Genomic DNA, 25,553 nt, shown 5'->3' with positions numbered 1-25,553 from the left:
TACTGAGTTTCAAATAATTTTATGGCATACCAGATTTTAAATCTTGTTTTTTTTCTTTTCGTGCTCACACAGATATGGGACTCCTATAGTTTTAGTCAGATGCATTTGGAACAATACCTTAGGGGACACCACAGTTTAACAAAATCATTACAACTGTTAAGTTAACTAAAACAATTTCATTATTAAAGACCACAGAGAAAAATAAATTAATAAAGAAAACAAAAGTAATAAACAAGTATTCCATTTCCCATTAATTTCATATATTTACCTGTAGACAGCTTTTAATTAAGATTATACCTTTTTTTAAGGTATAATCTACATTATATAATCTACTTAAAGAGTACTGTTTTAAGATGTATAATTTACTAAAACATCCTCTCCTTTAAGGCCTCATATACCTGGAGAATCTTTTGCTTTATGTACTGTCATGGCTGTTCAAAGTGAACATACTGTGGAACAGAATCTCCTGTAGATACTTAAATGTGCATCATTGGAGGGGAGATGGGAGTGATAGAGGGAATGTTTTACCTAAATGAATCAAGATTAAAGGTTTTTATTTCCAAAATAATAGTGATTTTGGCTTAATGTATGTTTATACAATTTAGCTTATATTCTGTCTAAGGTTAGGAGAAACCCGTTTGCTTTATTATAGATAACATACCATTTTAAAATGATCTTACCACAGTATTATAAAACCAAAGGAGGTATTTAAAAAGTTATTTCTTAAAAGAAGCCATTTAGGGATACGTCTTGAGACAGGCAAATAAATGACTATTAGAAATTCATGTTCATATACTATTTATCTCTGTTCACCAGTGTTAGCAAATGTTTTCTCTCTAAGAATACAGACTAAACCATTCTGGTGTTTAACAAGAGAAGCTCTTGCTATTTAAAATCATAGAAGCATTTCAGCATTCCATTAATATCATTACAGAAAAAAAAATCAAATCAAATCTCTTGACATTTATTTTGGCAAACTTTCTCCAATATTAGGTGCTGCAGGTCTGACAATGTGATTGTACCAGAATAAAGCTTCTTTATGTTGTAAAAGATTACTTTTGTTCTTTGTCTTCTTGCCGCTGTTTGCTTACTTGAAAGCAATGAGATGAACATGCTGGGACAAAATGAGAATGAGAGTGCTGTTGAAGTTGAGACAGGAGCATATTACACTGCTTTCTTCATTCTGAAAGAGATGTATATTCTTCTTTGTTCACAGTTACAGTAGAAGTACAAGATACTCTTTTTGAGGGCTTTATGAAACCTAAATATTCACTGCTGTCACCCTTTTGTTGACTCAACTCCTTGATGTGATCATCCCAGCAATATTATCAACTTCTAAATCCACAAATTATCTTTATTTGTGGATGAGGGGACTCTTGAAACAGCTTTAAGGTTTAGAGTTCTAACTCGTCCTTGAGTTTAGCAAATTTTTTTTGTGATATTCATTTTTGTTAGGGCTTAATAGGAGTTGAAGTTACAAGTGTTAGTTTAGTGGTGAAAGGTTAATTTAGTTGGGATCAACACTTTTTTTTAAATCATCAAGCACAACTTCAGCTCACTAATCTAGTCAATTTAATATTATAATTGTTGTATTGAGTCTATATATCCATCTAACTGAAAAACATAATCAAAAGTCTGCATAAAATACATTATGCTAGGAAGTTGTTGTATGTAGCAGGCAATCTCTGTAAAACAAGAGAGCTTTCCAATTCTTTTTACTTAGTCAAGCAACACCATCCTAATTGTACCTATTGTACTCAGACTGAATTTCACTTGACTAATTGAATGTGTTTGAATCAAGGCTATAGCTAGAAGTGCTATTCAAATATGCAATTACAATGCAGCTGACTTCATTATTTCCTAAGCAAGCAAAAATGCAAGGAAGATTCTATTCCCTTTGAAGTCAGTGGTAAAACTTTCATTGGTCTAGTCAAAGAATTGTAATCTGTGTTTAAATCTCAAAGACCTGTCATCAAGTTTATGCTGTAAAAGAGGACAGGGATGTGTTTATGTCACAAAAAAAATGGAGCTATAAGGGTCACAGGAAGTGTAAATGCTTGTTCACAATTTTGTCCTCTGTGTTCAGAATCCATTTCTTACAAAAATGTATGCAAAATGGGAGCAGAACACACAGAAGAAAGGGAAGAATCTGGGCATAGTCACTGTAATTTTTCCTTCTATTTTTGACTCATAATAGAAAATATGCTGAAAAACTGTCTACTGCCTTGTGCCTTTAAATACATACACTCCAGAAATACAGAGTTTTTTAAATTTTTAATAATACTTGTGGGGTTTTCTAGGATAGTAGCAAGTCAAAAACCAAAGGAAAACTTTTCTTCAAAAGACTTAATATTGCAGATCATTGAATTGATTTATGAAGCAGGGAAAAATCACATATTAAGTAGCATGAATTCTATACATTTTATATAAATAGACAATACATTTTTTCATTCACAGAGCACAAAAACACATTACACAGGCACAACTTACGTGGAGAAAGGATTTACTAATTGTTACGAATAAAATTTGTATAAATTGATAAAGTGTAGTAAGTGCTATGAACTAATGAAGCTTAATAAGCATATTCATATCAACTTCACCCTATCTTTTTTCAGATGCACATGTACAGCAGGCTGGACAGGGTCACAGTGTAATGAAGATATAAATGAATGTGATTCTGACCCATGCTTGAATGGAGGGACTTGCTATGAGTCTGTTGTCCAGGGGCAGTTTATATGCCTTTGTCCTCCATTTTATACTGGAGACTCTTGCCAGCAGCGCTACAACCCCTGTGACCCACACTACAATCCATGTATAAACAATTCAACCTGCCTGGCACAGGCTGATGGCACTCCATTGTGTGTTTGCAAAAAAGGTAAGAATTGGCACAAAGTATTTTCCTATTGTCAGTGTGTGAGTGTTAGACATCCTATTAAATAATTAAAAAGTTGCAATTGTGTTGGATTTTAAGACATTGTTACCAAAATAACTAATACTTTGTAGTTTAATAGAACTTTCCAGTGATCTTGAAAATGTTTAATGCATTGTATTTCACATAGCACTCCATTGTGTGTTTGTAAAAAAGATAAGAATTGACACAGAATACAAAATGTTTTCCAATTGTCAGTTTGTGAGTGGCAAAACTGGGGCCAGTTTTGCTCAATATCTTCATCAGTGACCTAGAAGATGGGATGGAGTGTAGCCTCAGCAAGTTTACAGATAACACAGAGCTAAGGGAAGTAGTATATATGCTGGAGGGTAGGGCTAGGATTCAGAGAGACCTCTACAAATTGAAGGATTGGACCACAAGAAATCTCATGAGGTTCAATAAGGACTCTTTAGCCTGGAAAAGCGCAGGCTCAGGGGTGATCTGATGGCCACCTGTAAGTTTATCGGGGTGACCACCAGGATCTGGGTGAACGTCTGTTCACCAGAGCGCCCCAAGGGATGACGAGGTTGAACGGTCACAAACTCCTGAAAGACCGTTTCAGGCTGGACATAAGGAAGAATTTCTTTACTGTCCGAGCCCCCAAGGTCTGGAACAGTCTGCCAGTGGAGGTGGTTCAAGCACCTACATTGAACACCTTCAAGAGTAAATTGGATGCTTATCTTGCTGGGATCCTATGACCCCAGCAGGGGGCTGGACTCGATGATCTCCTGAGGTCCCTTCCAGCCCTAATGTCTGTGAAATCTATGAAAGGAAAAATGCAAAGTCTTGCACCTTGGATTGAACAATCCCATGCACCAGCACAGGCTGGGGACTGACTGATGAAGCAGCAGCTCTGCATAAAAGGACCTGGGGTTACAGTGAACAAACAGCAAGCTGAATATGAGCCAGCAACGTTCCCTTGTTGCGAAAAAGGCTAATGGTATACTTGGAAGCATTAGTAGGAGTATTGCCAGCAGATCAAGGGAAGTGATTATTCACCTCTTCAGCACTGGTGAGACCACATCTGAAGCTCTGTGTCCAGTTTTGGGCCCTTCACTACAGAAAGGATGTGGACAAATTGGAGAGAGTCCAGTAGAGGGTAATGAAAATGGTTAGGGAGCTGATGCACATGACTTCTGAGGCCAGGCTAAGGGAAATGGACTTATTTAGTTTGGAGAAGAGAAGACTGAGGGTGGATTTAATAGCAGCCTACATCTACCCAAAGGGTAGTTCCAAAGAGGATGGAGCTAGAGAATACAAAGAGCAATGACCTCAAGCTGCAGCAAGGGAAGTTTAGGTTAGATATTAGGAAAAGATGTCTCACTAGAAGGGTAGTAAAACACTGGAGCAGGTTACCCAGAGAGGTTTTGGAATCTCCATCCTTGAAGGTTTTTAGGACCCAAATAGACAAAGCCTTGGTTGGGATGATATAACTGGTAGTGGGCCTGCTTCGATCAAGGGGTTGAACTAGGTAACCTCTTGAGATCTCTTCCAACCCTAAAATGATTCCATGATGACTATTAAGTATTATTACTTATTTGGAAAAGGTCACTACTGAATGCTGAAAAACAGGTCTCATTAATTTTGGAAATGAGCTGCTCACAAAATGGTGGCATTAATATTTTTGAGCATAGTTTAAAAGAACACTTTAGGTATAAAATGATGCCTTTGCAGTCTTCTTTGGAAATGAAATGTAAAGAGTATTGACATTTTTAAATAAAATTTCCTAGAAACAAATAAAACAAACAAACAATTTGTGTTAAAACATCTTTGTGCATAATTTTAATTTCAACAGGTACAAAAATCTTACCTCTTAAAGTATGAAACCTTTTAGCTGAACAGCTCAGTAAATCACTAATGTAAAATTTTAACAAATATTGGAAAAATGAAGAAATTCCATTATTAGCCTAGTGCCCTGTCCTGTCAAAACAATAGAGTTGATCATTTGGGCCTCTATCAAACGAATTAGAGGCTAAAAAGGCAACTTAATACAGGCTGATTTCATGGAAGCTAGGTCTGGCAAAGAAATACGTTGTGTTTTGCAGGGAATTGAGAGCACAAGTTCTGGTTCATAAAAGCAATTGTGATGATGCTTATACACTTGGATTCTTGACGTCATCTGACTAATAAATAAAATCAAATAAGATTAAATGACTAGCATTACAGTCAATTAACAGGGCACACAATAGATTGATTAAAAACTGGCTGAGAGACAGAGCTCAGAACGTATTTGTTAATGTGGAACTATAAATGAGTGGGTCAGTTACTTATATGATACCCAGAGAAACATTCTTGGTCAACACTATTCGGCATTTTTATGTACTATCAAGACAATACTCTAAAATCTTTACTAGTAAAGTCTGTAGATGACAAAGAATGGTTGGGTTGTTAATGTGAACGCAGGTTGCACATTAGAGTAGTCTTATTTGCCTGGTTAAATACTCACCATCCAACAAAATTAGTTTGAAAACAAGCAAATGCAAGGTGTTACATCTAGGAGCTAAGAAAATAGATTATCTATGCATAGCTGAGGGATTGTTGAAAAATGGTGTCTCAGAAATAACTCGAAGTTCATTAGAGAGAATTTCATCAGCATAAGATTGCAGTGTAGTTTTGTGGCTAAAATGGCTAATTGCAACTGTTAGGTTTCTAAAATTGAAAATATCAAGTAGAAGTGGTTAAATGAATTTGCCTTTGTACACAGGATTGAGGAGATCCCCCCTACCCCCAACTCCTAGAATATTATGTCTAGTTTGGGTATACACAGTTTAGGAAGGGTATGGAAATTTCAGAGAGCACTCAAAGAAGGGACAAAAAAGATAGGCAGGCTGGAAAACATGTCTTATGATGCTAGCTAAGGCGTTCAAACTATTCAGTTTAATAAGAAGCTGGAAAGAAATTTAATTGCTATATTCGGTCATTACAGATGGCAGACACAGCTGATAATTGGGGCCTTTTCAGTCTTGTTGACAAAGGTATAATAAAAGCCAATGGCTGGAAGTTGAAGGTAGAGAAATTTAATCATCAAATGAGTTGCAGTTTCTTAACCCTGAGATTAATTAAACATCAGAATACCTTTTCAAGTGAAATGGCGGACTTGCCATTAGGCATCTTTCTAAGTGACATTTTTTCAGATTTAGGGAGCAATTCTATGGTGTATGTATGCAAGAAAACAGACTAGAGCATTATCAGTGGTCTTTTCTGCCTTTGGAGTTCATAAAGTGTAAAAAGATTAAACCTCGTGCTTTGAGTCCATAAAATGTGTCATATTTAAATGTAAGAGTCTGGTCTGTTCAGGGGAGAAAAAGGAGAGAGGCTAACCATTTTATTTCTGTTATAGAACAAGTTCTTTAGAAAGTGTAGCGATGTAATAGGGCCAGTGTAACAGAGGTGGCCGTCATCCCTCCCTCCCACCCTCCCCTGGTAGAGACTCAGTTCGTGCTCTGCTCTGTTTCTAAGGAATCCTTTCTGTGTTCTTGCCTGTCACTCCTTGATCTTATTGAGAAACTTGAAAAGGGAGGCTACCAAAGTGTCTTAGAGCAAGCCATAACCTGTCCTCTTTACCCCTGGATCCCTCTCAGACTCTGCTGTTCCCAATCAATTATTCTTTCCTGCTAGGTGGGCCCTCTTCACCCAAACACACCACCAAGGGCACCCATTACAGATGACCTCCATCTTCCCCTACACCCGGGCCCATGCTTCATAGGTGTATTAGTCAAACAATTCAGTGGGCCCTATGCCCCAATCTCTCATCCACCTTTTCAGTCTCTTGTCATTCTCTGGCCCTCTTGCATCTGGGATTTCTCTAGCCCATCTCTGCCCTTTGTTTGGGTACTGGGCGCTCATTAACCCCATTTCTTCCCCTCCTGGGCTGTGGATTCCTTACCACTGCCTCTCCTGTGGAGCTATACTACCACTTGTCCTCTCCCCGCCATTCCCTGGCAGCCTCAAAGCTTATATACTTTACAGGCACTACTGGGACCTCCTGACCTTCCATACAGTCCCAAACCTAGACCACCAGTTAAACCTCAAGCCAAAACCTTTTGAATATGAATATTAAGTTGCTATAACATAATTATCTAAGCACCCTGGCTCTCTTCTGCAATCCCTATCCACACAGAGTCTAACCCCCTGCCAGCCCTTAGCTCCTTACTGACATCTCTCTGTGATAGCAAGATCTGTATTGAGCTCTTATCAGCAAGCATCTTACTGTAGAACTCCTTCTCCTTCAACCTCCAGGGTCAGATTTCCTGTTTATATGCCACAGAGCCCTGCGCACCTTGTGGTCAGGTGACTCCCTGGGCTGTTTTCAGGTTCCTTTAATGAGCTTTGCTTACTGGCCTTCAGGGTAGCCTATAGTATCAGATCTAACAGTAGTTTTGCCTTGTCTCTCACCCAAGACTGTCTCATACTACTGCCAGGGATCTACTTGCACTGCAGTATCTGTGCCTACCACAGCAATAAGCACTTTCCATTCTGTGGGCTTTGGCTGCCTATTCCATTACAGCTAGCCCCATTCTTTACTACCTGAGTAGAGTTTGCCCCTATTTCCTGCACTCTAAGTAACAGGAGCCATAGGCTCTCTGTTAAACTATGATGCTTGTATACTCTATATTCAAGTTTTGTCATTTTAGTTTTGCTTGCATTCCTCTCTGTACAGCACCTCATATTGTTTTATTCATATTCAAAGGGGAACAAGACAGTCACAGTGAATTAATTCTTTTTTTAAACATATTTCTGTTCATAGACTCCATTCCAAGGGAGAAAAAAAGTTAATGTTGAAGCCAATCTTAGTTATTAAAAAATCTATTTCATTGTACCATAAGGAGAAGAACATTGCAGTGCTAGTGTCATTGCAAATAAATTCCTCCACCAGCCCTGAGAAACAAGGGGAAATACTGATAATTCATGGAAATGGTTCAGACAGTGTTTTGAACTATATGCTAAAGCCACAGGAGCAAGTAAACTGGAGGATGAGCAAAAGATTATTCTGCTCTTTACAGTGCAGCACTGCTATAAAATACATTCCATGAAGATGGTAGCATGGAAAGAGAGAACATCTTACCAGAAATAATTAAATTGTTTGAGAAACATTGTGTTCCTGAGGGGGAAATTTCTTACAAAAGATATGTTCAGGATGAGAACACAGAATGAAGGAGAAACCATGAAGAAGTTTGTCACAGACTTAAAAAGCCAGGCCTGGAAGTATGGAGTATTACAAGACTCTCATTAAAGCCCAGATTGTCCTGGGATGTAGTATTAAAAAGAACAAAACAAAACAAAAATGAACAGTTACTTAGGGAGATGGATCAATAAAGAAAGAAAAAAATATACATGGCAAGGAAGGGAACAAACAAAAACACAAATAAACAGCCCTAAGATAGGCACTGAGTATATGACTGTCAGTATCATAACTAAATCATCAGGCAAATGTTCACAGTAATTGAATTGGCCAAGCACTGATGCATGTATAGCAAGGAATAATGCCAATGATATGGCGATCAGCATGAGTTTTTCCAATGCTATAGAAAAAACCCAGTATTAAGACAAGCATGTATTAACTAATCACAAACTACTAAAAAGAACTTGGAGAAGTTTCACCTACAGTACATGCGCTACTTTGAAAATTTAAATATATGAATTGAGTTCTAATCTGAACTTCCCAGTTCCTTCTATCAATATACAGTCTAATACTATGGAATAAATAGATGTGTGAATATGATAAAAAGCTATATCTTCAGGTACACAGAATAAACTAAAACCAAAACCAATAAAGATGAAATGCTGCAAGCAGTGATACAAACTTCAATTAAAGGAGAGGGAGGGAAAGACGCACACAAATATTCTCAACGACATATTCCCAATATAAAAATGAACTCCTGAAGGATATAGAAACTGATTTTTTCCAGTGATGAGAAGGAAAATATTAGAATGAACACATGAAGGAAGCCTTGAAATGGTCAATTCAAAAAGGATAATAAGAGATGTATTTTGACCACAGGTGACTAGAAACATCCAAAAAATGATGAACAAAGGGCACAACACATCAGAAGTATGGAGATGTTTAGGAGAAAGAAACACTGAAACCAGATAAACAAGTAATAACTTCATAGGGCAAAGTCTGAATTAATGTGTTCAGCCTGAGAAGAGATGACCACCCATTTGTAATAATCCCAATCATCAGTTTCCCTGGAGAAGTCACGTTGAATGATACTACAACTGGAACAGTTCTCAGATGCAAAGCTGCATGATGGAATTCCAAAGGTAGGAACTGATAACAGATCGTAGCTGCAGGAATTCCTAGATCTTGCAACACTGTATGACTTTCCTCTAGATGCAAATAACAACACCAAATAGGTAAGGGATTACTTTAATGCAGGATGTATATAGAGAAGAATTTGCAAGGGATGGAGAATATCCATTATTTGGTGCTACGTAGATCCTAAAGATATATAAATAATCAATTACCAACTGTGAGTAAAAAAAGAAAAAATGACTAAGGGGCCCATCAGTGTTGAAGGATAAAAAAGCATAAGCATACAAAAATATTACAGCAAAGCAGCGCCACCATTTTAATGGTTAAACACACAGGATTTGGCAAAATGCACACTACCCAGAAAATTATATTGATGTCGATGTTAGAGAAGATATACCTCACTTAAACGCCCCTGGGGAGGAGGCTCTTCTCAGCCAGGCTGGCACAGGCTTTAAACTAAGTCCGCTGGGGGATGGGGGGACTACTGCCACTGCTGGCCCAATGAGCAACCCTTGCAAAGCCAGCAGACCAAGGCACTTAAGGGAGCCCACCCCTGCCCCAACCCTGGCACAATTTGTGGGCAAGGCAAGAGCCCCCAAGGGCACACTTGGCTGCCTGTACACTAATGCCAGGAGCCTGGGCAACAAGCAGGAGGAGCTCGTCCTCCTGCTCAGTGCAAAGAATTATGATGTCATTGGGATAACGGAGACCTGGTGGGACTCCACCCATGACTGGACCACGGGTATAGAGGGCTATACCCTGTACAGGAGGGATCAAGTTGACAAAAGGGGTGGGGGTGTAGCTCTCTATGTGAAGGAAAGCTACAATGTCCCTGCAAGCTGATGTTGGCGGCCGGCATGGACAGCTAGAGACCCTCTGGGTAAAAATCCATGGGGAATACGGCACAGGGGATACAACGGTGGGAGTCTACTACAGACCTCCCACTCAAAGTCCTGAGCTTGACCAGGAGTTCACCCGGGAACTGACTGAGGCCGCTTGCTCCCGGACCTTGGTTGTCATGGGTGACTTCAATTACCCAGACATCTCGTGGGAAGATCACTCAGCAAAATCCGAGCGATCACAAAGCTTTCTCTCATATGTGGATGACCTCTACCTGACTCAAGAAGTCTATGGGCCAACAAGAGGCGAAGTGCTGCTCGACCTGGTACTGGCTATGGGGGACGACCTAATCGGTGACCTAGTGATCGATGGGAAGCTGGGTGACAGCGACCACGAGCTGATCACCTTTACCATCCGCCGTAAAGCTGGCAAGTCACTCAGCAACACAGAAGTCCTTGACTTCAGAAAAGCCGACTTTGACAAGCTCAAGAGGCTTGTTGGTCAGGCCCTTAGGGACCATGACCCCAGGGAGATGGGAGTTCAAGAAGAGTGGTTGATTCTCAAGGAAGCGATCCTCAATGCACAAGCCAAATCTATTCCAACACGAAGGAAAGGCAGCAAGAAGGCACAGCAGCGCTCCCGGCTCTCCAGGGACCTAGCGGACCTCCTGCGGCTAAAAAGGAAAGCCTACAAAGCATGGAGGATGGGATTCACCTCCAAGGAGGATTATTCTGCGCTGGTCCGGTCCTGCAGGGAGCAAACCAGGAAAGCCAAGGCTGCAACTGAACTCCAGCTAGCTTCAAGCATCAAGGACAACAAAAAGTCCTTTTTCAGATATGTGGGGAGCCGGAGGAAAAGCAAGGGTAACGCTGGACCCCTGCTAAACCAGATGGGGCAACTGACAACTGACGCCCAGGAAAAAGCCAACCTATTAAATAGGTACTTTGCATCAGTCTTTCATCAGTCCCATGGGACGTCCATGCCTGCTATGGGACAGGGAGATCCAGGTGTTGGGGATCCCCTACACTCCATAAATGCTGACCTCGTGAAGGAACATCTTGAGAAGCTGGATACCTTCAAGTCAGCTGGCCCTGACCATCTGCACCCCAGGGTACTCAAGGAGCTGGCGAGCGTCATAGCCCAGCCCCTGGCATGGATCTTTGAAAACTCCTGGTGCTCTGGTGTAGTGCCCAAAGACTGGAAGAAGGCCAATGTGGTGCCGATCTTCAAGAAAGGGAGGAGAGTGGATCCGGCTAACCACAGGCACATTAGCCTGACTTCTATCCTGGGGAAGATCTTAGAAAAGTTTATTAAGAAGGCCATCCTTCATGGACTGGCCCAGGCTAACATCCTAAGGGATAGCCAGCATGGGTTTGTTGCGGGTAGGTCTTGTTTGACCAATCTCATTTCCTTCTATGACCAGGTGACCTATCACCTGGACGAGGGAGAAGAGATTGATGTCATATATCTTGACTTCAAAAAAGCTTTTGATCTGGTATTCCATGATCACCTCTTGGCCAAACTGGCCAGTTGTGGCCTTGGCTCCACCACGATCCGCTGGCTGGGAAACTGGCTCCGTGGTCGGACCCAGAGGGTTGTAATTGATGGCAGTCACTCATTGTGGTGCCCTGTGACCAGTGGGGTCCCTCAAGGCTCTGTCCTGGGACCCATACTGTTCAACATCTTCATTAATGATGTGGACATTGGAGTCAGGAGTGGACTGGCGAAGTTCGCCGATGACACCAAACTTTGGGGCAAAGCATCCACGCCAGAAGATAGGTGGGTGATCCAGGCTGACCTGGACAAGCTCAGCAAATCGGCAGACGAGAACCTGATGGTGTTTAACACCGAAAAGTGCAAGGTTCTCCACCTTGGGAGGAAAAACCTGCAGCATCCTTATAGGCTCAGCAGTGCTACGTTGGATAGCACTACAGAAGAAAGAGACTTGGGGTTCATCATTGACCACAAGATGAACATGAGCCTGCAATGCAATGCTGCGGCTCATAAAGCGACCAAAATGTTGGCTTGCATCCATAGATGGTTCTCAAGCAAATCCCGGGACGTCATTCTTCCCTTGTACTCGGCCTTGGTGAGGCTGCAGCTGGAGTACTGAGTCCAGTTTTGGGCTCCACAATTCAAAAGGATGTGGAGAAGCTTGAGAGAGTCCAGAGGAGAGCCACACGCATGATCAGAGGTGAGGAAAACAGATCTTACGATGATAGGCTGAGAGACATGGGACCCTTTAGCCTGGAAAAGCGCAGGCTCAGGGGTGATCTGATGGCCACCTATAAGTTTATCAGGGGTGGCCACCAGGATCTGGGGGAACGTTTTTTCACCAGAGCGCCCCAAGGGATGACGAGGTCGAACGGTCTCAAACTCCTGAAAGACCGCTTCAGGCTGGACATAAGGAAGAATTTCTTTACTGTCCGAGCCCCCAAGGTCTGGAACAGTCTGCCAGCGGAGGTGGTTCAAGCACCTACATTTAACACCTTCAGGAGTAAATTGGATGCTTATCTTCGTGGGATCCTATGACCCCAGCTGACTTCCTGCCCTTTGGGTAGGGGGCTGGACTCGATGATCTCCCGAGGTCCCTTCCAGCCCTGATGTCTATGAAATCTATGAAATGATTTTGTATGAAAGCAAAATCTTATGGAAGTCATAACCATTAGTTCAAGATACTGAGAACTGTGTGAGAAACCAGTGAAAAAAAAACAGATACAAGAGGACAATATAATTCAAATTGGCTTTGTTTTACACTATAAGAATAAGTAGTCTGTCAATGGTAAGGACTTACCTAAAAAGGAAAGCACTTAGGTAAGCAAGGATCAGGAAGATTATTGAAATACCTGAAGAAATTGTTTGGGACATACTAGATGGTGTTAAAACAGCCCGAGTATTTAAAATAAAATGATTTGATACTAAAATGTTATAGTTTAGAGAAATAATCAATAACATATAAATCTTAATATGTTCCTCTCTTAATACCCCTTCAGGGATGCAACTCCCTGTATTTTATTCATCTGGATCTTCTTGCCCTTAAAAAATGTCAGTATTAATACAAAGCTAAATTATCACAATTGCTAACTGTGAAGCAAATAAAAACACTTGATCTTTTCTGACAAAACAATTTCATGCATATTTCTGTCTGCTTCTGCCAAAAACATAAAACACAGCATTTGATTGAAAAAAAATGATTTTTTTTCAGTCTTGTGGTTCAAAACTGGAAACTGGTTTTTGAGGTGTGATTCTCAGAAACAGACACTCAGAAATATTAACAGTTTGCAAAGCAACAGGCTAAAACTCAAAGCTTTTCAAAATGTTAAGGTGGGGAGGAAGGTGAACAAGGAAAATAGTGACAATTATATATATTTGTATGTAATGTGTAGGAAACCATTGATCCTCCAGATCCTGTAAGACTTCTGGTCAGGTGCTTGATGAATTTATTTATAAGAAATCCAGTGACCACCACACCAAGATCTTTGATGCATATTCCTAGGCAAAAGTATGGAGGAGTGAAGGTAGCTCAAGACCTACCATCCCTGCTTTAGACCACCGAGACAGAATCCAAAGGCCAGACGGAGTTGAAAGGTTCAGTGCTTTGATGAAATAAAAACACAATAAACAGTTAATATTTCAGTTACAATCTCTTTTTGTTTATCCCTTGATGAAAAGCTTTTGGCAGAGATCGTGTATTTCCCATGTGGTCTACACTTGGAAGAGGACCAGTGATAGGCTCAGGCAATCTGCTCAATATCTGACACCCCCTACTGGTCATACCTTCCTGTCCACATGCCCTTGTCTCTCTTTACCTCCCATCCCTCACCTGTCATGACTTGATCTTTGAGACTTTTAACTGGATATGTCTCCAGAGGCTGAGGTAGACTCTTCCTATGTGTCCTTTGTAAGTATATGGTCCTCCAGACTTCTTTGTCTCAAACTCTACAGGGTGGATTTCCCCTTTAAGACAATCCCAGTGATGCCTTAAGGACAATAATCATGACTTCCAGCCATCCCCATAGTCACACCCATAATCACACCCATGCCTCGCAGATGTTACTCTGTTCACAATTTATTTTTCTTGTAGAGAGGCCTCAGCTCCCTTTATTCTAGCTGCAGACTTCCAGCCTTGGCCCACTGATTTGGGCCGTGCTCTCTCAACCCTCTCTGTGTCTCCAGTCTCCAGGTCCCTTGGCCCTGTCTTGTGCTTTGTCCCTGCCCACCAGCATCCCTGATTCAGGGCAAAACTGTTCTTGGTTCAGCTCAGCTCCCCTGGCATCTCTGACTCAGGCCAAGGCTGCTGACTTCCCATATGCCAGCCTCTGGCCTTTCAGCTGGGCTCAGCTTCCTGGGCCACCTAACTGTGCAGGGCTACTGCTGCCTGCCACTAAAGCATCTGGGCTATTGCCCCATGTAGTCCACCAGGTTCTTTGACCCTGGAAGGGCATTATGCTGGGTGCCCCTGCAGCACCCCTGTGGCATCCAAACCATCCCTATCAGCCACACCTGGTCCACCAGTAGCATACAAACATTAGCATCCATATCAGAGAAATATCAGCAAATTTCTTCCACCAACTCCTTCCTGTTCTGGTTCAATATCCTACCCTAATAATTCATAATGTTAGGCTCACTTTTATGGGTGTCTATGAGCCTGCTTCTTGAAACCAGCTGCCCTGGAGACCACCTCTCCCTGCAGCATAGAAGCTGTGACTGTCCACTCTGGCTCACGCTCTGGGTTTATATGTCTTAAAGCCCTGCCCCCTTTCAGTCATAGGGCTCCCTGGCCACACATAGGAGTTGCCTCTTTTAATTAAGGGACAGGGTATGCTCCTGCTGCTCCAACCCCACACAGCCAAGCAGAGGCCTTGGAGGCCAATGACAGAACACCTAAGCTGTTTCAACATGACAGGAGCAAAAATGAGTTTTTGCCAGACTTCAGATTTAAAGTGACTTCTTTTGTCCTTTGTTCTATTTGGCTATCTTGCTTGTAGAGAGAGTTGATGATTTAAATTAACTCAGCTTAACTAGGTACTTCAATCACAGGGAGAAAAAAAATAGCTCATGCCTGCTTCAACAGCAAGAAAATCATTTAAGTATTTAAATTGTTTAGTGTCTCTATTTTGGTCTGAAAAATACCAAAAAACTTTGGTCTGAAAAGTCCTTTGAGAAACCTAACGTGTTAGGTGTTCTCAGAGTTTGCCAACAACCTACAGAACCATTTAGTTTGGTGCAAAGCAGAACACCCAGTCTTACCTGATTGAAATACAGTGGTGATAGTGTCTATATTTACCCTGGAGTCAACTGGTGAGAGTACCCCCCATGAAGTGGGAGACCCAGGTTCTGGACTCCATTAGTATAAGGAGATTCAAATCCATATCTATCATGTCCTACAAAATACAGTATGTCTTGTAGCCCAGAGATGAAAAGAGTCCGGCATTCCTTCCCTTGACAGGTTTATTGCTTGTTTGTTTAGTTTTAATCCAACGACTGCTGAGTACAGATAGATAAAAAGACCTGGGAGCAGGTATCTGGGGCTAGAATTTTCTACTGTTATGATAACATTGCAAGATATGGCAATACCACCATTGCTGCATAGACTTCCGGGATTTTCTTTTCTTTGGCCTCTCAGTCCTCCACTCAGAAGTGGCAGTTGGATTCTACAGCCAAAACCCCATGACCAGATCTGAAAACCCATTATACCTGAAAGCATAATATTTGAAGCTAATAAGATGTTCAGTTAGCTTAGACTAACCTGCAAAGATTGAATCAATTCATCCTCAGGGTTTTTGACTGTCTGTACTTGGCCAATAGGTCCAAAAGTAGTATTTGATGCTCAGTTCATGATGTAACATTACATAACCGAGAGAATTTAACAGAAAACAATATCTAAGACTTGGGAATTAGAAATGTTGCTTAGTATAATATGCAATGGTGCAGGTTTTTTGTAATAAAAAAAAATATATTTTTATAGGTAATCATATCCATCTTATTTTTAAAATCACTTCCCAGTTCTGTCAACTCTATAATACCTTAGCTATATTATATACATATATAACTATATTTATATATCTGCACAATCACATTATATATTGATCCTGGATGTGACCATAAACTGCATCTGACTGCAGAGCCTGATGGGAATGTGGTGAAGCTACTTCTGGTGGGATAGCCCCTATAAAATACCACAGTGTTGCAACCTCCACAGTAAGGTGAGTATAGGACACCTCAAAACCCTAGCCTCTATTGCCTTCTGGGTACTTTTTGGTTGGAAAGAGGCTAAAGGACATTACCCTGAATGAAATGTGCCCTTGCTGAGGTGTTAGGCGGTCAGTAACAGTTCTTAACTATTGCTCTGTACCAGAAGCTACATTCATCAAGGCACTGAACCTTTCAACTCCGTCTGGCCTTTGGATTCTGTCTCGGTGGTCTAAAGCAGGGATGGTAGGTCTTGGGCTACCTTCATTCCTCCATACTTTTGCTTAGGCATATGCATCAAAGATCTTGGTGTGGTGGTCACCGGATTTCTTATAAATAAATTCATCAAGCACCTGACCAGAAGTCTTACAGGATCTGGAGGATCAATGGTTTCCTACACATTACATACAAATATATATAATTGTCTCTAATTTTCCTTGTTCACCTTCCTCCCCACCTTAACATTTTGAAAAGCTTTGAGTTTTAGCCTGTTGCTTTGCAAACTGTTAATATTTCTGAGTGTCTGTTTCTGAGAATCACACCTCAAAAACCAGTTTTCAGTTTTGAACCACAAGATTGAAAAAAAATCATTTTTTTTTTCAATCAAATGCTGTGTTTTATGTTTTTGGCAGAAGCAGACAGAAATATGCATGAAATTATTTTGTCAGAAAAGATCAAGTCTGAGAATAATGTCATGGTAGCCTTGGGACTCTATTCACAGCATATTTCCATTTCTCAAACCATTTCTTATTAAAAAAATGGAATATGACATGGCTGACAAATAATACCCATTTATTTCTCAATTTATTTTTTACCATTTGTCTTGTCTTTGTATTAGTCATTTGAGAAAAGTCCAAGTAGTAAAGGTCCTCTGAGTTTGTCACTACTTATAAGATAATTTTTCAGAAGACCAGAACTGGCCATTTTAAACAGGTTTCTAAATGCTATTCCTTATTTGCAGGCAGCAACACAAGTCATTTTCTCTTTGCTATTGATCAGACTAATATTTTTATTTGGAAGTTTACGAGGTTGTTTTACCTTCAAATGATAGTTTTGTTTTTCCCACATAAAAAGTAGCAAGGTCAAAAATGAAAAGGTCTCCTCTAAATAATGTCTTGGTTAGCTATGAAATGTGAAAAAGACACCTTGTAAAGTATTCTGCTGGATAGCTACAACCCATCATTTACATGTGCTATTGATTTACAATTTAGATTCGAAGCCTGACTAATTTGCAGTACCAAAGGCAGCAAGTAGTTGCATTTAAATGTGCCTATTACTTTAGTACACAGGCTACTAGATATCATTATGGGAACAATACATTATAGCAAGATGCATATTTCCAAGCTTTCAATTAATGTGCCGCTTTACAAAATAGTTTCCTTAAAATAAAAATGGTTCTGTTTTGTAACTTAAATAAATGAACTGTGCTCAGAACACTATATATAAATTAGTTTTGGAGATACAATATATATTGTAAAATGTATTGAACGAATGCTAGTTAGCTACTGATAACATTTGCAACTGATTGTGTTAATTTACAATTATGAATTTGAACAGAAAAAAATTTAAAATGTTAAACAGGAGATAGGGTGTTTTTTGATACTCTTTTCCTCTTTTTCTTAGACCACATTAAATAATCTAGAAACTTGCAAGGGTTGGCATCTACTGTTTAAACTTGCAGCAATACATTTATCTGTATTTAATGCACTATAGAAAGGGCTGGCAACCTATGCTGATAGGTTGCATCAGGCCCATGGAGCCTTGGGATCAGGTCATGGTTCATAACTTTGGCAGCATTTGGTTGCAAGGGTTTGTCCCTGCATCATACCGTAGTCAGATGCCTGGAGATCCAGTGGAGAGGAAGCTCTGCCAGTGGTGTACCAGTCAGGCTCTTGCTGTGTCAAACTGCAGCAGAGCAGTAGGGAGCAGTGGAGACAAGCAGTGGCAGTGGCTCAGTCCTAAATGCCCACCTTCTCCAACCCAATCTAGGTCATTTTGGCCCCCATTCCCACAGAAAAATGTTGCTGACTACCTGATTGGATCCTTGTTACTTTTGACAGTAATTGCTAGTTTAATTTCTTATATGCTGATTTGTTATAATGTATCACTAGTACAAGCAGTTCAGTTAAAAATATATATATGAACTGTGGTTACTATATGTTATCTAATGCCAAAAATGAGTCATGACAGATGTGACAGCTGCAGAGAAGCTAAATGAGATGAGCATCACAACGTAGAGGAGTGAACAGTGTGAACAAGCCTAGTGTCAGCTACTTGGAACAGGAGAGTCTAAAGAGTCAGAGCCCAAGAGGAGCTTTCAGGGCTCAGGGGCCTGGAGAGACTAAACAAAGAACAACAGAGTAATCTTTGGAGGGTGCTCTGGACTGTGTTGGCTGTATTCAGGACAAAGGGCTGCTTAACCTTTTGAAGGGAGGCAGAAAACCTCTCCCTGAGTGTCCTTTGCCCCAAGAAATGGTATTATTGAAGCAGAGCTGTCTGTTTGCTGCTTGGAACTTTAGATTGTGCTGAACTTTAGGAGCTTCATCCCCAACAGGAGATAAAGCTCTTTCAGAAGGGGAACTGGATGCCAGCTGCTTGAGTAATGATTTCCAAGGAGTGCGATGTAGTGAAAGACCAGGGTGTCAGAGTAGGAAAGAACATAGGCTTCTCTTCAAGAGAAAAATAGAGGATATAAAGGCATCCGGTTTCATATCGATAGATGACAGAGGACAACCAGACTGTCCTCTATGTTGGCCACCCTACCCCTGCGGCTTTTGAGGACTCTCTCAGAGACCCAATAAGGCTGCAGTGATCCCGAGGAAGCACCCCACTAAAGAGCACCCTATGACACAATTAAATTAACCTAAAAATACTTTATCCTCAAGGTTCAGTGATTTCTTTTCAATGTTATATTTGCTCATGTTTCAGTGAAATATCATTGTGTGTCTTTCTGATGTTACTCTTAGGAAATATAGTTTACAAACATTATTTTAATTCCAACATTCTGGTGTATTTTAAAGGAAAAAATTAATATGGAATTTGAACTCCCCTGCTTATTGGGGATGCATATAATATTCTGTTGCTCTGTTTTCACAATGTTCTCAAAGAAGATTTGTCAGAATTAAAAAAAAAAAAGTCTTGTAACATTAGTTCTAATTCAGACTTGCCCTGTGCTTACTTAATAAAAAGATGTTAGCATAGATGTACAGAAATTATACCCAACATAAAGTAAAGCAAGGAGACTCAGCTCTATGACTCTGCCTATTTTGTCTCAAAATTTGGAACAAATGAATGAGTCAGGCAGTTCCAGGATGAAAATGGAATTTTTTATAAGTAATATACTTGCATGAATTTGGTGATTTGTATTCTATTCCTGCCTTTGCCACAAGGTTCCTGCGCAGGCAATTAAAATAATATTGCTCATTGCTTTATACTTCTATGTTAAACACCATTTTTTTTTTTGCATGAGTGCTAATGTTGCTGAAATTTACTCTAAAATTTTCATTAAAAATTTGTTTTGAAGAAAAAAATAATTTACTTCAACAATTCAATACTTCCTCCCTTTTCCTCTTAATATATATGGTTACAAAAAATAGGATTGACTTTTACCTTGCCATTTACTGAAGTATGAATGCTTAGGTTCATTTAATTCAATGTGGGAAGGATCTGACTTTAACTAAATGATAGATTACAACAGTGGCCATCTGGTGGTATTTTGTAACCAAACCTAAGCTGGTGTTTGGTACACATATTGACACCATCCTAAATGATACATGCAGAATTATAGCAGGCTGCCTAAAACCCACTCCTGTTGCCTGCCTATATTCGTTATCTGGCATATTGCCCCCTTACATCAGGAGGGAAGTAGCAAGCAACACTGACTGGCAGGTACAAGAGTCAGACGACTGTCACCCACTATATGGACATTAACCAGAGCACCATTGTCTCTTATCAAGAAATAGGACCTCTATCAAACCATTGACTACATCACCAGAATCAGACAGAAGTACCCTCTGGCAAAAAGAACAGGCAAAATTAGGTGGCAAAACTGTTCAATGGAGCCAAGGAGGAATTAGAGGCGTTAGCATCAGGTTCCAACTACAAATGGCACACATGGCAGAGCCTGAACAGATTGAGAGCGGGTGTCATCAGATACAACTTACTCCTGAAATCATGGGGCCTCTATGTGACTGACCAATGTGTTTGTTAGGAAAAGCAAACCAGGCATCATCTCCTGGGATGCCCTGTAGCACCACAATGCACCCCACAAGACCTGGCAACACCAGAAGCAGTGGCTTATGCAGAATATCGAAAGCAGACCATACGGAAAGGTTGGACTGGAGACATGAAGAAGCAAACCAAACCTAAGTGTTTCTATGTTGTATAATATGATTAATAAAATAACATATACAGTATTTATACTACTTTGGTTTGCTTTTAAGGTCCTTATGTTTTGCTCTGGGTTTAGGAAAAAGTGGGAATTTTAGAGCTGCATATGATTTTAAATTACAGAGCTCATAGCTAATAGAATTGGGAAGAGTGTGAAGGATATGAGTAGATTTGAGCCTAAGTTTAGTATTATGTTTACAGAGCTCAACATCAATTAACACAGAAGAGATTGCAGAGCGTCTTCAATGGGTGAGGAAGGCTGAGGTGAACTGGATTGAATAACTTACTCTATTCCCTTTAATAGGTTGCCATTACTTATTGGAGTTATTTAATATGTTATACACGTTTACTTTCTTTTTCTGTGTACTGCTTTTCAGTGAAGTCTCATTTCCCCAGCCCATTCACAGAAGCTGCTAGTCTGTAAGAAAGCTCAGTCTGAAATGTCAAACATAATGAATAAAGAAAAAAATCACAAAAGAGAAAGTTGGCCATAGACACTCCTCTGGGTCCTATTCTCACAGGTTTGGCATGTTCTTCTGATTCATCAGCTGAACCTTAGGTAAAGAAACATGTTGCCACCTTTTCTTTTGCTGTTTAGTGTCACTGGGGCACCATATACCAAAGAACAGTTCATGAAGAACAGCTTATTGTCAATTACTGCAAAGTACCTGATATAACCCATCACATTATTCAACAAAACTACTGAACTCTACTTCAAAATTAATAAATTATACATTCTTAATATTAATGAACTGTAAATTCCTCAAGCCAAACCCTATTTTATGATCTTCAACCTCCCCTCCCACCCCCTACTGGCCAAGTAAAAATAACATAGAAGGGCTCAAGCCTCCACATTTCATTTACCCCAAAATTCAAAAGTCCCTTTTAAGGGTGGATCAATTAAACATAAAAAATGTGGTGACATGAAGAAATACCAAAATTCTACGGGGAAAAAACAAAAACACATAAAAGGCACAGCACAAGATCAGGCCAAAGAATTAATTACTAAATCAAAATTCAGCAGTCTGGCAACTCACAGTTCATATGTTGTGATGGATATCATTAATGTAGGGATTCAGCTGAGCTGGGTTTCATTCAGAACTCTGCCAATGATTCTATGGCCTTAGTCAAACCACTTAACTTGTTGGTACTTGAGCTTCTCCATCTGTAAAAATCAGCTAATGCTACCCCAAGCACTTTTTGAAAAGCTTTTATATTTTCAGACCAATATAAATGGAAAGCATTGCTATAATAGTGCTATTATTTTTTTTAAATCTATCTACTGCTTTTAGACCAACATTGACATTTAGTGTAGTGTCAAACAAAACATTCCTCACATTTTGGGCAATAACAGTCATTTGAATTCCACTAGTTATTTTTTCATAACTGTTTTAATGAAATTTCTGATATAATGATACTCTTATGCAATTTGATTGTCACCATAATAGCTGACAGTCAATCTAATGTCAATGGTCATGCATGTTAGTGCTGTTACACCATGAATCTTTGATTATAATGGCACAGTTTGAGCAATATAATAGAGTCATTACAATATAAACTGAAATATACAGACTCAGCTCTTGAAAGGTTTATATGGGGAAGATATATGGACAATATAAAGATTGAGTTATAGACCTATAATTCCGTGTATATAGGAGCAATTTGTGGCATGACTGTGTTACTTCATAGTAGTGTATTTGGTATTATAATGAGGACAACATGTTAACAACTTAAAATGTTGGTGTGATGATGCAGTATATGTTAAAAATCATAACATGATTTAGTTTGTACAAGAGAAAGCAGTTGTTAGACAAGCTCCTGTCTTGATTGGCCCAGATTATTTCTAAAACTCTTAGGGCTGTGAGAAGCTTCGGGTGGTGATTCAATTTGAAGGAGATTTGGCCCAATTTGGTGGCCGAATCTCTGAATCTGAATCAAGTCAGGAGACCAATTAAAAGGTCTGAATTGATTCAAAGCTCTCTGATTCTTTAGAAAAGATTAGAAGAGCTTTGGTGATTCAGGGAGTCCCCGGTGGCTGCAGCATGGAGCTGCAGCTGACTGTGAGCTGGTAAATACTAGGGGCAGTGGAGTGGGGACTGGAGGAGTAGGGAGGGGACCATGGTGGGACCCCTGCCAGCCCCCTCAACCTCTCTGACTCCCCCAGCCTCCCCATGGCTGCCTTGCCTTCTTCAGCTCAGTACTTTAAAAAAAAGCCACGGTATTCACCAGATGCTGCCAGGCAGGGGGAGCAATCCCCACTTCCTACCACACTGCATGGGGGGCTCTGGCATGAGCTTCCTGACCCCCCCCCTCCCACTCCTACAGCCTCCCCATGGGTGCCTCACCTGGGCCAGCTCCAGCCCTTAAAAAAAAACCCAACCAAATCAAGCCCCAGGACTCACTGCTCCTGGTACAGCCTCAGGGCTTTGGGAGGCTTGTGCAGAGCCCCTCATGTGGCATGAGACAATGGGGGGGGCATCAGGGATTTCCCTCTCCCCTGCCAGCAGGAGTGGTCAGTCTGGTTTTTTTTTTCTTTTTTTTTTCTTAAAGGGCCAGAGCTGGCCTGGGCAGGGCACCCATGGGGAGCTGGGAGAGTGGGGGGGGGTCGGGGTCTCACGGAGAGCCCCCTCATGCAGTGGGAGGCAGCAGGGATCATACCCCACCCAGTAGCACCCACTGAGTTGGGGCTTTTGTTCCAAAGAGCGGGGAGCTGGGGTGGGCAGGGCAACCTTCCCCTGGCTGGGAGAGTGGATGGGGGATGGGCCTGGGCTGGCTGATTTGGAGATTTGGCAGCAGCTGAATGTCCAAATCAGATTCAGCTGGATTGAATCAGGACAGTGATTTGAATCACTGAATTGAATTACTGTCCCCCAAATCAGCTGAATCTGAATCTGAAATGAATAGTAGCCACTTCACACAGGTCTAAAAACTATGTAGACTCAGGGAGGATGCTCAGTTCTTACTTGCCATAACAGTGCACAATACTAGCTTTAGAATACGGAAACATATTAAAGCTAAAAGTGCATTGGGATCTAATGTGTGATTCACACTATTGCACTTGCAGCCATGATCCCCAAAGGTTTCATGCAGTTGATAGCTCCCAGCCATAGGGGAGACCATGGTAAAAGCAACCATCTCCAGAAGTTTCTCAGCGAGAAACTCTAAACTCCTTGATTATCTTGACGTCATTGATCACTAGGAGAGTCTCAGGAAATGAATCCATGAGGTGTGCTAAGAATCCCTAGACTTCTCCACAAAGAAACATCAGGACTGGTTCTATAAAAATGATAGAGCTCAATGACAGAAAAAGGAGAGCCTTCAAAGCTTGGCAGAATAACATCAGTTGCAAAAAGCAAGGCACTTATCACCACATTTTAGCCAAGACCCAGAGGAAAATTTGAAAGTGGAAGAACAAGTTGTGGGAAGACATGGCAAAAGAGATTTAAAAGTGTGCTTATAGTAATGGCATGTGTAGTTTCTTCAGAGCAGCCAAAGCTATCTATTGGGCAAGCGCACAGGGAGCTGTCCCTCTGAGGTTCAAGGATGGAACACTCCTTAAAGACAGCTCCAACATCTACGCATGCTGGAACGAGTACCTTCAAGAGCTCCCGAAGTGAGATTTCAGTGTTGGAGACAATTTCATCAAAGTCATTCTACACAATCTATTCAGAATTATCTTTCATATCCACCAGTTTAACACAAAGCCTTGAAGAACATCAAAGCAAGCTTCTCTACTTTATAAGTATAGAGCAATCCTTGGAGGATGTGGAACATTTCCCCTACCTGGTTACTTACTTTCCCAAATAGTAAACATAGGGGACAATATTTAACACTGGATAAAAGCTGCCAATATTGCCTTTGGACATCTCTGAAATCATGTCTTTGCTGATCATTATATCAGAACTCAAACCAAACTTCTCATGTACCAGGCTCTCATCATCCCCACTTTTGTATAGGTGTCAAAGTTGGACAACATATGGGAAACACCTGAAAGTTTAGGTACTTTTCCATCAGCAACAAGTTCAGAAAAGTCTCCATATGAACTGGAAGGACTGAAGAACTAATACCAGTGTTCTGGTTCAAGACCATACCACCAGCATTGAAGCCATATTTATACAACACCAGCTGCATTGGGCAAAGCAAGCCATAACAATGCCTGACAACCTGCTCCGAACAGGGGTCTTATACTCCCATATTAATGTCAATACCTGGAAGACTCAAACACTGAATCATCCCTGATGATATGGTGGTATACAACAGATCATCAATAATTTTGAGCAAACTCATCTCGCCGTGAGGGAGGAGAGACAAAAGAGAGAAAGTAAAAGAGCTGCGACCTGGCATCACCAGGATTTACTCCTCCCTCCTGGAATTATTTGCTAAGTCTGTAATCAAATGTGTGGATCTGGGATCAGCCTCCTCAGTCATCCAGTGATTCACTGATGACTTTCCCATTCACTGGAAGACTGTCATCCTCATATTAAGGGACTATCAACAACCTATAAAGCTAGTACATGAAGAAAGAGTGGGTTAAAGGTATAGAAAAGCCTGAGACTTGAATAGCTTTGTTGACGCTTCAAAAAAAGTGGGGATTTTAGGTAACACCCAGGAGGAGAGAGAAATAAACATTACAATAGATTCAACAAGGATGAACAAGTTGGGTGTTCTCTGGGTAGGAATACAGTCTAGAAAGAGAAACCAAGGAACAGCTTTGGGGCTCTGGGTAGACTAAAGAAAGAAAACTGAGTTATTTTTTAAATGCTCAGTGCTGTGCAGCATGGACTCGGGACAGAGGGACTGCTTAATTCCTTGCAGGCAGTAGGACCTTTTTCCTCTGTGGCCTTTGCCAAAATAAACACCTTTACTGAAGAGACTGCTTTGCTGTTTGGAACTTCAGGTTGCACTTGTTCTCCCCAACAAGACATAAAGACTCTCTTTTAGGAGCTG

The 25,553-nt window shown here is 40.7% G+C and overlaps 1 protein-coding gene across 1 annotated transcript in view; it reads left to right on the top strand.

Moving 5' to 3' along the window:
- EYS (EGF-like photoreceptor maintenance factor) overlaps positions 1-25,553 on the top strand; it is a 1,897,540-nt gene that overhangs the window by 720,879 nt on the left and 1,151,108 nt on the right. The window contains exon 23 of the mRNA XM_090034512.1: positions 2,616-2,875. Coding sequence (XP_089890638.1) covers positions 2,616-2,875 — 260 coding nt within the window. The remainder of the gene's footprint in view (positions 1-2,615; positions 2,876-25,553) is intronic.

Source organism: Crocodylus siamensis, chromosome 1 (assembly GCF_052110815.1).
Source record: "Crocodylus siamensis isolate JL-2025a chromosome 1, ASM5211081v1, whole genome shotgun sequence".
Taxonomy (NCBI): Eukaryota; Metazoa; Chordata; order Crocodylia; family Crocodylidae; genus Crocodylus; species Crocodylus siamensis.
This window is presented reverse-complemented; position numbering and strand designations above follow the sequence as displayed.